This window comes from Rhincodon typus, chromosome 4 (genome assembly GCF_021869965.1).
Source record: "Rhincodon typus isolate 14 chromosome 4, sRhiTyp1.1, whole genome shotgun sequence".
Taxonomy (NCBI): domain Eukaryota; kingdom Metazoa; phylum Chordata; class Chondrichthyes; order Orectolobiformes; family Rhincodontidae; genus Rhincodon; species Rhincodon typus.
In genome coordinates, this window is record NC_063335.1 from 114,172,840 (window position 1) to 114,188,272 (window position 15,433).

The 15,433-nt window shown below is 44.0% G+C and overlaps 1 protein-coding gene across 2 annotated transcripts in view; it reads right to left on the reverse strand.

Annotated features, from left to right (window-relative positions):
• LOC109919584 (arf-GAP with GTPase, ANK repeat and PH domain-containing protein 3-like) overlaps positions 1 to 15,433 on the reverse strand; it is a 531,088-nt gene that overhangs the window by 253,969 nt on the left and 261,686 nt on the right. For both annotated transcript variants that reach the window (XM_048596313.1, XM_048596312.1), the window contains exon 2: positions 1,705 to 1,763. In XM_048596313.1, coding sequence (XP_048452270.1) covers positions 1,705 to 1,763 — 59 coding nt within the window. The remainder of the gene's footprint in view (positions 1 to 1,704; positions 1,764 to 15,433) is intronic.

Below are 15,433 nucleotides of genomic sequence, written 5' to 3' on the forward strand. Positions count from 1 at the left end.
GGATTGAAAACTGATTGGCAGACAGGAATCAAAGAGCAGAAATAAATAGATCTTTTTCCAAGTGCAGGCAATAAATAATGGGGTCCCGCACAGATCAGTGCCAGGACCCCAGCATTTCACAATATATTGTAACAATAATGTAAATGAGGAAACCACATCTCATATCTCCTAAGTGAGAGGGTATGCCATTAGGAGGATGCAGAGAAGTTTCAGTGTAATTTGGACAAGTGAGTGAGCAAATATATGGCAGATGCAGTATAATGTTGATAAATGTGAGGCTTGGTGGCAAAAAAGGAAGGCAGATTATTATGTGAATGGTGATAGGTTGGGAAAAGGGCAGGTCCTCATATACCAGCTGATGGTAAGCTTGCAGGTGCAGCAGGCAGTGAAGAAGTCAGATGGGATGTTGGCCTTCATAGTGAGAGGATTTGAGTACAGGAGCAGGGATGTCTTGCTGCAATTGTACAGGGCCTTGGTGAGACCACACCTGGAGTACTGTGCGCAATTTTGAACTTCTTGTCTGAAGAAGTATGTTCTGGCTATGGAGGGAGTGCAGCTAATGTTTAACACACTAATTCCTGGGATGCAAGACTGATGTACAGAGATTGGATCAGTTAGGACTTTATTAGGCCAAGGGGCAGATGTGAGACTGACTTAGTACACTGTTGTACAACAAGGTGTGGGTCTCTTAGGCTGAGGACTGTCTGGTTGTTTGGCTGAGCTAATTGACATGGGAAGGTAAGGCAGGGATATTATGAGGAAGCAGGTAAGCGCTAAGTGAGTGAACACTAAGAGAATAAGTGAGCAGCCTTGAGATGCAACCTATCCAATCTGTGAGCTGGGTGCCCGCCACTGTGCGCAAACTATCACCACTGCAGCCTTTCCAAGTAAGTTGCTGGTGTGTCCTGCAATGCTAGTCTGACTTCCAGAGCACACTGCCCTTCTATCAGAGATGTGCCAGAATGGTCACAATCGGTTAGAAAATAGCAACTGCCAATATCCATAGAGGGGGAGCATGCGTGGCTAATGCCCAAGAATTGTGCCCTCAACTACAATTTGTTCACAGTCAACATTGAGGTTGTCTGGAGCAAGTGGCGAGCTGAACTCACCAAATACATGCTTTAATTTCTTTGTCAAGTTTTCCAGGCATCTGCCTGTTTGGTGAATTTGGTAAGGTGGGAGTGTGAATATTGATGAAGCAGGTGGGCTGTTAACACAGCATTTAGCCATCAATAACAAGCACCAATTCACATCTCACCGGTGCCTGGCGAGAATCTCACCACACCCCTTGTGAAAACCACAGAAGATGGAACAAGATAATCTTATCATTGAGATCGGCCTTGCCGTACATTTCTGTACCTGCCACGCATCTCACCAGGGCCCATGTCACTCAGACCCTATAAGATTTTGCTGTTTATCTGTAATCTCATCAGTCCACGATCTGATTGGGTGGATATTGTCTGATCACTCGGGCACGCAGTTTTACGCATTAGCTTCTGAGTACCATGGCAAAGCACCCTTTCTCCTGGCCTTAAGCAGCACTTAAAAGACAAATATAATCTTAAAATTAGCCAATGGGTTCAGCAAGGCCAGAAATTTTAGTCAGCAAGCAATAAATTTAAACTGATGGTATATTGTCTCATTGCGGTGTTTGAGTATTTTGACTTAAACAAAACCAAACTAATTCCAGGCGAGATCACTTACCACTTTCAGCTCTGGGACAGAGCGGCTCAGTGTCCACTCCTGGCTGTTCACAAATGAATCTGTAACAAATAGCACAGGCCATTTAGTTAAAGGTTCTGCCACAGCTAAACAATAAAGAAAACAAGTTCAATGTTAGCATCTTGCACAGCATCAGGACAGTCCAATACACTTTATCACCAATAAGTTACTTGTGAAATGTAGTCACTGCAATCACGGGTCATGGGTGACACTGAGCCAAGCTCGACACAGCTGGTTGTGGAGGATTAGTCATTTCAAGTGGCACATTGTTCCATTTAATATCAATTGAAAAACACATCATCTTTAATAGTAAATGGCCCAAAGCAATCAAACATTGCCTGCCTGAGCCGTATCTAATCTAACTGACTGCATTGTGTACATCTCATCATGGTGTAGATATACCTCGTGGGCCTGCTGCAACTCACCAGTAGTTCTCCAGCACACTGTCTCTCAAGCTGCATTCAGGGAAATATAAGACAAGGAAAAGTCATTCAGCAGAAAAGTCTGATCAGCCACTTAAATAAATTACCTGCTATTTGTAACTTAAACCCATTTAAGCTAGCTTTACCCAGAAAAATCTGGATCTTCAAAGCTTACAACGGAGCCAAACATGAACATTTTCTGGGTGATAAGTTCAAGATTTCCATCACCCTTTAAAGAAGTGGTTCTTTATTTCACTTTTTAATGTCTTGGCTCTAACTTTAAAATTTAATTGCCCCATGTTCTGGACTTCTTCCACCATAGGAAATAGATTGTCTTTATCTTATCTATCACAGAATCAAAGTGTTACAGTGCAGAAGGAGGCCATTTGGCCAATCGTGACTCCACCAGCTCTCTAAGCATTTTGATTTGGTGCCAGTCTCCTGCTGTTTCTTCATAATCCTACATACTGTTTCCAATTAAATAACTATCCAATGTCCCTCTTGAATGCCTCAATTGAATGTGTCCCCACCACATTTTCAAGCAGTGCATTCCAGACCCCAACTACTCACTGAGTGAAAAGGTTTTTTTTCTCACTTTGCATTTTCTTCTTTTGCAAATTTCTATAACACTGCCTTCTAGTTTTTTTTTATTCTTTTACAATCGGGAAGAATTTCTCCCTATCTACTCTGACTAGAGTTTCTATCAAATCTCTCCTTAGCCTTCTCCTCTCCAAGGAAAAAATGTCTCAGCTTCTCCAATCTTTATTCATAACTGAAGAATCACATCCCTGGAACCCTTCTGGTAAACCTCTTCTGCACACTGGAGTGAAGGTGAAATCTGGAGATTAGATTCGATACTTGCAAGATTTAAGAAGATTTCTCTTAAAGTATTCCATTGGTGGAGCAGTCTAATTAAACACAAATGTAAACTGGCTCTGCTTGGGGCTCTTGTAGCACAGTGGTAGTGCTCCTACCTCTGAACCTGAAGTCATGGGTTCAAGTTCCAGATGCTCCAGAGATGCCATGACATTTCTGAATGGGTTGACAAAAATATCTAAACTGGATCCTCATTAACTGATTCGGAGTCGCCTTTTGTGTTAGGAGCATATATAAGTAGCCAACTTACACGAATTAGCATTTCGGTGAGACTTCCAATAGAGTACTAGAGTTGAGTAGAGGAAGAACAGAGCTGTTTGAAAGTTTCTGCCTAAATGAAGAGGCTAGTGAATCAGTCGGATTGATGAGTATTTCTAGTCTCTTAAGTAAAAGTAAGGCATTCAGTTTGTGTTCAGGTCTCTAGTAATTTTTCTCTTTTTTCCTAACATAGCATTAGTTGTGTATCAGTTGGTACTGGTAGATTACAAAATTTAAAAAAGTGTAAACAGTGGGGATTCTTCAACTGTACAGAGCAAGGATGCTGTAATTAGTTAATAAGTTAGATAGCAGATCAGATGATGTATTGTAGCTGATTGCCACTAGCGTGCTCCACAGCGAACAAACCTGTAGCAAGTGTGCAGAGCTAGATGAACACAGCAGGCCAAGCAGCATCATAGGAGCTGCACATTCAGCCTTTCTGCTTCTATGATGCTGCTTGGGCCTGCTGTGTTCATCCAGCTCTGCACCTTGTTGTCTCGGATTCTCCAGCATCTGCAGTTCCTACTATCTCTGTAGCAAGTGTTTTCAGTTTGAGCAACTTCAGGCCTGTACTGAGAAGCTGGAGTCCAAACTACAGACATTGCGCCACAACATGGCAGGGGTAAAGTTACCTGGACACTCTTCTGCAGGAAGTTTTAAATTTGGAAATTCACATTTGGTCTGTGATTAAGAACAGGAGAGTGTGATTGCAGGTGAGGCAGGTATGAGTCGACAAGGCCCATGGGGATTCACTAAAAATCTCCCCGTGAAGGACATTGAGTATGAGTTCCCTTGGTAACAAGCAACTGCCTACCCAGCTGGAACTCATCACTTTGGCCCTCATGTGGCACAATGGTAGTGTCCCTACCGCAGGACAAGGAAGGATGGGTTCAAGACATGTGTAATAACATTTCTGAAGACATTGATTAGAAAAATAGGTTAAAAATGCCACAAGGCCCCTGGAGAATCATTAATTAATCTCCTTGTGAATTTTAGAAAAAAATATTATAAAGCAAACCCATAGGGACAGCATGCAGGCTCAGTGATTGGTACTGCTGCCTCACAGTGCCAGAGACCGGGTTCATTTCCAGCCTTGGCTGTCTGACAGTGTGGAGTTTGCACGTTCTCCCCGTGTCTGTGCGGGTTTCTGCCAGGTGCTCTGGCTTCCTCCCACAAGCCAAACATGTGCAGGTTCGGTGGATTAGCCATGCATATTAACCATTAGTGTCCAAGGATGTGCAGGCTGGGTGGGTTAGCCATGGGAAATGTGGGGTTATGGTGGGAAGCTCTTTGGAAGGTTGGTGGAGACTCGAAGGAAGAAAAATAAAGTAGACTTAAAGGGCTCTTGTGGTCAAGTCCCACCTGTTCCAAAGGGGTGTAATAACAGCTCTGATCAGGGTTGGTTAGAAAATAGGTTAAACTTCTTTTAAACTTTATGAAGCAGACCCACCAACTGTCTGCCCCTCTTCTGCGATTACATTTGTGCCCTTGTATCCTTGGGGAAGGAGCATGTGATGTCCATCAATGCTCTCAACACTTTTAGAGAGAGGCACCGGGGGATACAGTGCTTTATTTCCCCCTCCAACTCCATTTTGATTTAGCCCCTCCCAGATCTCCCTACCTCTTCCCTTCACTTTTGATAATTTGCATTGCCTCTAACGGTCTTCCTTATAAATATCTAAATGGCAACAAGCATATTTTACCAGGAGCAGTTATAGTTCAAAAAAAAATTTTAAAGATGGGTCTGCATAACTGTCTGTCCCAGACTGGGGCTAGTCTATGTACACCATATGTAGTAGAATAAACAATATTCCTTTCCAATTGGATTTTCTGAGTTATTACAGTGTCTCAAGAGCAGCTCGAGGAGCCTCGGTCACTGCAATTGTCCAACAGTGATAAAGTTCTTACAAGCTATGGATAAGAGTGAGGACTGCAGGGAGGATGAAAGAACTGATACAGGGAGCCATTCAAGTCGGGGAAGGAAATAGTAATGTAGTGGTATCAGACAGTATAATTGGAGGTCAGGTACTGTTCTTTGCAGGCCTGAGTGAGAGTCTGAAAGGCTGTGTTGCCTTTGTGGCATCACCATTTAAGAATATTTCCTCAGAGCTAGAAAGGATCTTGGAGTGAGAGGGGAGGGATTCAGTTATCATTATCCACATCAGGGGGAGGTGGTGGACTCATGGTATTATCGCTAGACTATTAATCCAGAAACCCAAGTAACGTCCTGGGGAACTGAGGTTCGAATCCCACCATGGCAGCTGGTGGAATTTGAATTCAATAAAAAAAATCTGAAATTAAGAGTCTAATGATGACCATGAATCCATGAAGGTGCTGACTCTCACTGGAGTACAGGTCCCCCACTCTCATGAAGTTATATTCAACAAAAAAAAACATCGACTTCATTAAGACCCTTTAAGGAAGGAAACTGCCATCCTTACCAGGTTTGGTATACATGTGACTTGAGACCCACAGCAATGTGGTTGACTTCTAAACTGCACTTAGGGATGGGCAATAAATGCTGACCTAGCCAGCGATGCCTTCATTCCACGAAGGAACAGTTAAGAGTTAAGCTAAAAGGCAGAAATTCCAAGGTAATCATCTGGGATTGCCACCTATGCCACGATTGAACTGGCGTACGGTAAAGAAAATCAAGGAATTAAATGTGTGGATTGAAGATTGGTGTGGGTGGACTGGGTTTCGGTTCATGGGGACTTGCACCAGTACTCAGGTAGAAGGGAGTTGTTCCAGAGGGGCAGGCAGCTCTTGAACTGTGCTGGGAACAGCGTCCTAGCAAAGTGAATCACTTAAAAGGAATGTCATCTTTATTTTCAAGGGAATAGAGTATAAAAATAGCAAAATCATGCTGAAATTCTTCAAAGCACTAGAATAATGTGAACAGCTTTGGTCCCCATACCTCAGGAAAGATATATCAGCAGTGGAGGCAAACTAGGTTGATCCCATGTATAAAAAGAATTTCTTTTGAGGCCCGTTTGAATAGATTAAACTTGTACTCTTTCTGGTTTAGAAAAATGAGAGGCGACGTTATTGAAACATACAAGGTTATTGACAGGAAAGATATGGCAGTCTCCCAACCTGCCTCGATCCCTTATAGCAAGATTCAACAGGAGCTGGGGAATGTGGATTGGGAGCAGCTGTTTGAGGGTAAATCCACATTTGATATGTGGGAGGCTTTTAAAGAAAGGTTGATTACCGTGCAGGACAGACATGTCCCTGAGAAAATGAGAGATAGAAAGGGCAAGATTAGGGAACCATGGATGACAGGTGAAATTGTGAGACTAGCAAAGAGGAAAAAGGAAGCATACATAAGGTCTAGGCGACTGAAAACAGATGAAGCTTTGGAAGAATATCGGGAAGGTAGGACCAATCTGAAACGAGGAATTAAGAGGGCTAAAAGGGGTCATGAAATATCTTTAGCAAACAGGGTTAAGGAAAATCCCAAAGCCTTTTATTCATACATAAGGAGCAAGAGGGTAACTAGAGAAAGGGTTGGCCCACTCAAGGACAAAGGAGGGAAGTTATGCGAGGAGTCAGAGAAAATGAGTGAGATTCTTAATGAGTACTGTGCATCGGTATTCACCGAGGATAGGGACATGACGGATGTTGAGGTTAGGGATAGATGTTGGATTACTCTAGGTCAAGTCGGCATAAGGAGTGGAGAAAGTGTTGGGTATTCTAAAATGTATTAGGGTGGACAAGTCCCCAGGTCCAGATGGGATCTATCCCAGGTTACTGAGGGAAGCGAGAGAAGAAATAGCTGGGGCCTTAACAGATATCTTTGCAGCATCCTTGAGCACGGGTGAGGTCCTGGAGGACTGGAGAATTGCTAATGTTGTCCCCTTGTTTAAGAAGGGTAGCAAGGATAATCCAGGTAATTATAGACCGGTGAGCCTGACGTCAGTGGTGGGGAAGCTGCTGGAGAAGATACTGAGGGATAGGACCTATTTACATTTGGAAGAAAATGGGCTTTTTAGTGATAGGCAGCATGGTTTTGTGCAGGGAAAGTCAGCTCTTACCAACTTAATAGAATTCTTTGAAGAAGTGACAAAGTTGATAGATGAGGGAAGGGCTGTAGATGTCGTATACATGGACTTCAGTAAGGCGTTTGATAAGGTTCCCCATGGTAGGCTGATGGAGAAAGTGAAGTCGCATGGGGTCCAGGGTGTACTAGCTAGATGGATAGAGAACTGGCTGGGTAACAGGAGGCAGAGAGTTGTAGTGGAAAGGAGTTTCTCAAAATGGAGAACTGTGACCAGTGGTGTTCCACAGGGATCCGTGTTGGGACCACTGTTGTTTGTGATATACATAAATGATCTGGAGGAAGGTATAGATGGTCTGATTAGCAAGTTTGCAGATGACACTAAGATTGGTGGAGTGGCAGATAGTGAAGGGGACTGTTGGAGGATGCAGCAGAATATAGATAGATTGGAGAGTTGGGCGGAGAAATGGCAGATGGAGTTCAATCCAGGCAAATGTGAGGTGATGCATTTTGGAAGATCCAATTCAAGAGCGAACTATACGGTAAATGGAAAAGCCCTGGGGAAAATTGATGCACAGAGACACCTGGGTGTTCAGGTCCATTGTACACTGAAGGTGGCAACGCAGGTCGATACAGTGGTCAAGAAGGCATACGGCATGCTTTCATTCATCGGACAGAGTATTGAGTACAAGAGTTGGCAGGTCATGTTTCATCTGTATAGGACTTTGGTTCAACCACATTTGGAATACTGCGTACAGTTCTGGTCGCCACATTACCAAAAGGATGTGGATGCTTTGGAGAGGGTGCAGAGGAGGTTCACCAGGATATGGCCTGGTATGGAGGGCGCTAGCTATGAAGAGAGGTTGAGTAGATTAGGATTATTTACATTAGAAAGACGGAGGTTGAGGGGGGACCTGATTGAGGTCTACAAAATCATGAGAGGTATAGACAGGGTGGATAGCAAGAAGCTTTATCCCCAGAGTGGGGGACTCAATTACTAGGGGTCACGATTTCAAGGTGAGAGGGGAAAAGTTTAAGGGAGATATGCGTGGAAAGTTCTTTAGGCAGACGGTGGTGGGTGCCTGGAACACGTTGCCAGCGGAGGTGGTAGAGACGGGCACAATAGCATCATTTAAGATATATCTAGACAGATACATGAATGGGCAGGGAGCAGAGGGATACAGATCCTTGCAAAATAGGTGACAGGTTTAGATAGAGGATCTGGATCGGCGCAGGCTTGGAGGGCCGAAGGGCCTGTTCCTGTGTTGTAATTTTCTTTGTTCTTTGTTCTTACAGTTTGCCCACCAACATAACAGGTCCACAGAGGATGCCGTATCCCTAGCCCTGCACTCATCCCTGGAACATCTGGACAACAAAGTCATCTATGTCAGACTCCTGCTCGTTGATCACAGCTCTGCCTTCAACACCATTATCCCCTCCAGACTGATCTCAAAACTGGTCTTGGTCTTGGCTCTGCCCTCTGCAACTGGATCCTCAACTTTCTGACCCATAGGCTGCAATCAGTGAGGATAGGTAACTGCACCTCCTCCACAATAACACTCAACACTGGAGCCCCCCGAGGATACATTTTCAGCCCCCTACCGTACTCCCTGTCCACGCTGTGTTGCCAAATTTCCAATGAACACCATTTACAAGTTCACCGACACCACCGTAGTGGGATCGATATCTAACAACGATGAGTCAAAATACAGAAGGGAGATGGAGGGCTTGGTGACATGGTGCAATGAAAACAATCTGTCTCTCTAGATCGGCAAAATTAAAGATCTGATCATTTACTTTAGAAGGAAAGGAAGAGAACACACCCCTATCTACATCAACGGAACTGAGATTGAGAGAGTGAAGAGCATCAAATTCCTCGGAGTGACAATAACCGACGACCTGTCCTGGACTTCCCACGTAAATGCGACAGTCAAGAAGGTACAACAATGCCTCTTCTTCCTCAGGCCACTCAGGAGATTTGGCATGTCCATAAGGTCCCTCAATAACTTCTACCAATGCACCATTGAAAGCGTACTGTCCGGGTGCATAACGGCCTGGTATGGCATCTGCTCTGCCCATGTCCGTAAGAAACTACAGAAGGTGGTGTGCACAGCCCAGACCATCATAGAAGCCAACCTTCCATCTCTGGCCTATATTCACACGGAAAGGCAGCAACATCATCAAAGACCCATCGCACCCCGGTAATGCTCTCCTACTACCTCTTCCATCAGGCAGAAGATACAGAAGCCTGAACCCACGCACCAGCAGGTTCAGGAACAGCTTCCTTCTGGCATTTATCAGACTGTTGAATGGACTCTAGCCTCAAATAATGTAACCTGCAATGTAAGCTGTATGCCTCTAAGTCTTTTTCATCTGCGCAGCCTGTGATCTGCCCGTACTGCTCATAAACAAAGCTTTTCACTGTATTTGGGTACATGTGACTATAGAATCAATCAATCAGAGATTGTTTCTTCATTTGGGAGAGTCTGGAACTAGAGGGCATAATTGCTGAGGGGTCACTATGTCGAATTGCTTACCGCACAGGACTGTTGATGCTGGATTGTTAAGTATAATCAAGGCAAAGATAATTTTTTGATCAAGAAGAGAACTGAGGGTTGTGGAGCAAAGGGAGGAAAATGAGGTTGAGGATCATCAGATTGGCCATAGTCCGATTGTTGGTGGATCAGATTCAATGGCCTGATTCTGTTCCAATGTCTTATGGTTGAAGCTGTCTCCACCACACTCTCAGGCAGTGAACTCCAAAACCTAACCACTCTCTACACAATTTTCCTCAGATCATTTTTAATACTTTCACTAATTATTTTAAATCTGTGAGGCATGAACATAAAAATAAGGAACAAGACTAGGTCACTTGGCTTTTGAGCCTGCTCTGTCATTCAAGAGATTGGATTTGATTGAAAAAGATTGGAAGAGGGATGACCTAAATTTAGGAATCTAGGATACAGAAGCAGTCTGGGAAGAGATAAGGAATGATAAAGACATTTGTGGGACTGTGGAAAAATTATATCAAAAAAAAGTATTCTAGATAAGGAATTCATTGAATGTTTTTGGGGCAATTAGACCAGCATGTTATGTCACCACCAGAGAGCAGGCTATATTAGATCTAGTTTTGAACAGCGAGATAGGATTATTCTGAGGCTAGGATTGTCCTGAAGAAGGGTCACCAGACCCGAAACATTGACTCTGATTTTTCTTCACAGATGCTGCCAGACCTGCTGAACTTTTCCAGCAACTTTGCAAGGACAGGTGGCACCCAGAATATCTAATGGCTTCATAGTTGTCATTAGACTGTGAATTCCAGATTTTTATTGGATTCAAACTTCACCATCTGCTATGGGAGGATTCAAACCTGGGTCCCCACAACATTACCTGGGTCTCTGGATCAGCAGTCCAGTGATAAATACCACTGGGCCATCATCTCCCCAGGAATGGATAACGGTGAGCCAGGGAGAAAGAAAAACCGCTAATGGAGAACTTTACTGGTTTAAAAAATGGGTTGGCTGTAGTGAAAGTTGTCCGTGTGATCAGATACATTAGGGACACTTAAGCAACTCTTGGATAGACACATGGATGATAGTAAAACGTATGATAGTATGCAGGTTACATTTGATCTTAGAATAGGATATTAGGTTGGCACAACATTGTGGGCCAAAGGGTCTGTACTGTGCTGCACTGTTCTATGTTCTATGTTCTATGTTCTATGTTCTATGTTCTATGTTCTATGACAGGGCCTATTATGTGGGGGCTGGGGTAAGGACATGGGAGAAGGTGCTCCAGCCCTAAAGTTATTGAAGTCAATTTTGAGACCCAAAAGCTGCAGGGTGTCCAAGTGGAAAATGAGGTGATGTTCTTCCAGTTTGTGCTGAGCACTGCAGCAAGCTCAAGACAGAGATGGTGGTCAGGCAACAAGGTGATGTACTGAAGTTGCAGGCAACCAGAAGTTCGGGATCATTTTTGCAAACAGAACGTTCTGCAAAGTGGTTGCCCAGCCTCCATTTCATTTCTCAATGTATAGGAGACCGCATTGTGAGCAGCGAATGCAGTAGACTAGATTGAGTGAAGTGCAGGTGAATTCCTGTTTCATGTGGAAGGTGTGCTTGGGGCCCTAGATAATGTGGGAGGAAATAAATGAGCAGGCATTTGCATGGGAAGATGCCATGGGGCTGTGGGGAGGTGATGAGAGTGGATGAGGAGTTCCTCCATAAGGCTAACAAGAGAGAGGAGGGGAATGTGTGTCTGGCAGTGGCATCCCAGTGGAGATGGCTGTAACGGTGTCTTGTAATCCTTTGGATGTGGTTGCTGGTGAGGTCAAACAGGAGGACCATGGGGACCCTATCAGTGGAGGGGGAGGCTGGTCGGACATGGCTGAGGGCCCTGTCAACCACAGTGATGGGGAATCCTCAGTTGAAAAAAAAGGTAGACACTTCTGGGGCTACTCTTTGGAAAGTGGCATTATCTTTTCTGGTACCTTCCCATGCAATTGCAGTTTTGTTTATTTTGCAAGAATAGAGAGGTTACAGTTCAGTTATACAGGGCATTGATGAGACTGCATGTGGAATACCATGCACAATACTGATCACCGTACTTACAGAAGGATAGAAGTAGGTCAGAGACGGTTTACTTGACCAGTACCTGGAATGAGCGGATTACTTTATAAGGAGAGGCTTGGCAGGCTAGGCTTGTATCCTCTGGAGGACTGTTACATACAAAATTCTGGGGGTCTTGACCAGGGAATGTGGACAGAATAAAAACAGAAGTTGCTGGAAAAGCTCAGCAGGCCTGGCAACATCTGTGAAGAAAAAAATCAGAGTTAACATTTCAGGTCTGGTGACCCTTCCTCAGATATTTTCTTCACAGATGCTGCCAGACCTGCTGAGCTTTTCCAGCAACTTCTGTTTTGTTCCTGATTTACAGCATCCACAGTTCTTTCGGTTTGTAATATGGAAAGAATGCTTCCTGCTGTGAGAGAATCTAGAACCGGGGTCACAGTTTAAACAGGGGACGCCATTTAAAATAGAGATGAGGAAACTTTTTTTTTTCCTCTCAGGGTTAAGTCTTTAGAATTCCCTTCATCAAAAGGCAGTGGTTACAGAATCTTTAAATATTTTTAAGGCAATGGTAGATAGATTCTTGATTACCAAGGCAATGAAAGACGATCAGGGATATGCTTCCGGGTTGCCTGTAACTTCAATACATTACCACATTGCCTGACCAACATCTCTGCCTCAGGTTTGCTGCAGTGCTCCAGCAAGCATTGACATTAAGATCTGATCAGCCATGATCTTATTGAATGGCAGTACAGGTTCAAAGGGCTGAGTGGCCTATGCTTGTTCTTTGTATGTTGATACACACAAGTTCATACTATCAGCTGTGCACTCACACACTACCTTTTAACCATTGTAGCCTCCCACAGGAATTCACTTTTTATAATTAACCATTATCTTACTCTCCTACACACTGATAGCACCTACAACAAAACCTCTCTTCAAACAACCTTTTAACATGACTCTAAACATCCCTGATGTTGTCAGAGCATACCTTACGTTGATTGTCTCTCCACTCTCACAATTTCACAACTAGCTTTGAACTGAAATGTTGTACAAAGGAAAGCTCTCAATTTCAGATTTGCGCTTTCTACAGCAAAGACACAATCCAGAAAGATGAGAAAAATGCCAACAACAGAGATTTCAACATGAGATGAGTCATGTCCTTCTCCTATTATTAAGAGACTGCAAAATGTCAAAATCATATCCATGCTAGATTTTGGAAAACAGCTGTTATCACTGAACAAGTCAGATTCCAGACTGAAATCTGGCTTGGTAGATCACATTTTTATTTGGATTTGGTTTAAACATGGCAGGTTCTCAGTGAAACATGAGCGCATAATGTTGTAGATTTGGTTTCAACACTAAACTAGAAGTTTACTACGCCAAAGTAATCAAGATAAAATTGGCACTGTGGCTCAGTGGTTAGCACTGCTGCCTCATAGTGCCAGGGTCCCAGGTTTGATTCTATGAATTATTTAAATAGAACATAAATACATAGATTTGAAGCACATAATAAACTACAATTCCAATAATATCAAATGCAGCCTTTTAGAGTTCTCCAACACCAGAGAAAGAACTCCCTTTTCTGTCCCACGTAGGGTTTGACTTAGTGGTGGCATCAATTCCCTGGTATTGAGCGTCTGATTGCCATTACCTTGAGTCTTCACACAATCAAACTTAGACCTTCTCACCTGCAAGTAACTACTTCAGGGCCCAAACACCTCTTGTCTGGAACTTCCAAACTGAACTGCTTACACAGAGTTAACATTTTTCTTAACAGTTCTAAACCATGTTCTTTCGTAAAGAGCAACTGTTTTACACATCAAGCTTCAGCCAAGGCTTCTGCAAAAACTGCCAAACTGAAAAGCTTTTTCCAAGTTATGTGTTGTTAACTATAAGATCATAAGATGCAGGAGCAGAAGCAGGCCATTCAGCCCCTAAAGCCTCTGCCATTCAACAAGATCTGATAATCCTCAAGTCAACTTCCCTATTTTTTCCCCATAAACCTTGATTTTCTTACTGATTAAAAATCTGTCAATCGCAGCCTTCAAAATAGTTAACAACCCAATCTCGACAGCCGTCTCTGGTAAAAAAAAAATTCCATAGATTCTCTAAATAAAAACGGAAAGAACTGCAGATACTATAAATCAGGAACAAAAACAGAAGTTGCTGGAAAAGCTCAGCAGGTCTGGTAGATTCTGTGAAGAAAAATCAGAGATGATGTTTCACTTCTGCTGACCCTTCCTCAGAACTGATGGTAGCTAGGAAAATGTCAGTTCATATGCAGAAGATAGGGTTTGGGGAGGGGGTAAGTAGTAAAAGATAGGTGGGAATAGAGCCCAAGGAGAGAAAAGAACAGTTGTATAGATTAAGGAGTTGATAACGATCTGGCTAGGAGGGTGAATAGCTGTTAATGGGGACTGTTGGTGACTAATAATAGGTAGTGTGTAGTGGCAGACTATGTGATATAAGGCTTGGTGTGTAGGATAAGGGGCTAGGACATGGGAGAGTTCAGACCTGAAAATTATTGAACTCGATATTGAGTCCGGAGGGCTGCAGGGTCCCCAAGTGGAAAACGAGGTGTTGTTCTTCCAGCTTGCGTTGAGCTTCGCTGAAACACTGCAGCAAGCCAGAGACAGAGATATTGGCCAGGGAGCAGGGTGGTGTGATAAAGTAGCAGGCAACTGGAGGCTCAGGATTTTTTTTTGCGGGCAGAACGCATATGTTCTGCAAAGTGGTCACCTAGTCTATACTTCATTTCCCCACTGCTCACCACATTGTGAGCAGTGAATGCAGTAGACTAAATGAGGTCAACTTTCACAAGGGAGCCTCCAAAATGTTCACTTTCTTCCTCGACCAAGAGTTCCCAGCACTGTTGTTGACAGGGCCTCAACCGGGTCCAACCCATTTTTCACGATTTTGCCCTCACCCCTCTTCTTCCCTCCCGCAACGGTGGTAGGGTTCCCCTTGTCCTTATCTACCATCCCACCAGCATCCACATCCAGAAGATCATCTGACGCCATTTCCACCATCTCCAGCGAGATGCCACCACCAGACACATTCTCCTCCCCTTGTCCGCCTTCCGCTGGGACTGTTCCCTCCTGGACACCCTGATCCACACTTCCTTCACTCCCAACACTCCCGACAGCACCACGGCACCTTCCACTGCAACCACCAAAGGTGTAATACCTGCCCATTTACCTCCTACCTCCCCAATAACCAAGGGCCCAAACATACCTTCCAGATGAAGCAGCAATTCACCTGCACATCCCACGATCTAGTCTACTGCATTCGCTGCTCACAATGTGGTCTCCTCTACATTGGGGAAACGAAGCATAGACTGGTTGACAGCTTCGCAGACTATCTACGTTCTGCCCACAAAAAAAGACCTTGAGCTTCCAAGACAACAAGGTGCAGGGCTGGATGAACACAGCAGGCCAAGCAGCATCATAGGAGCAGAGAGGCTGACGTTTCGGGCCTAGACCCTTCATCAGAAAAGGGGGAGGGGGGTTTTGAAATAAATAGGGAGAGAGTGGGAGGCGGATAGAAGAGGGATAGAGGAGAGGATAGGTGGAGAGGAAACAAAC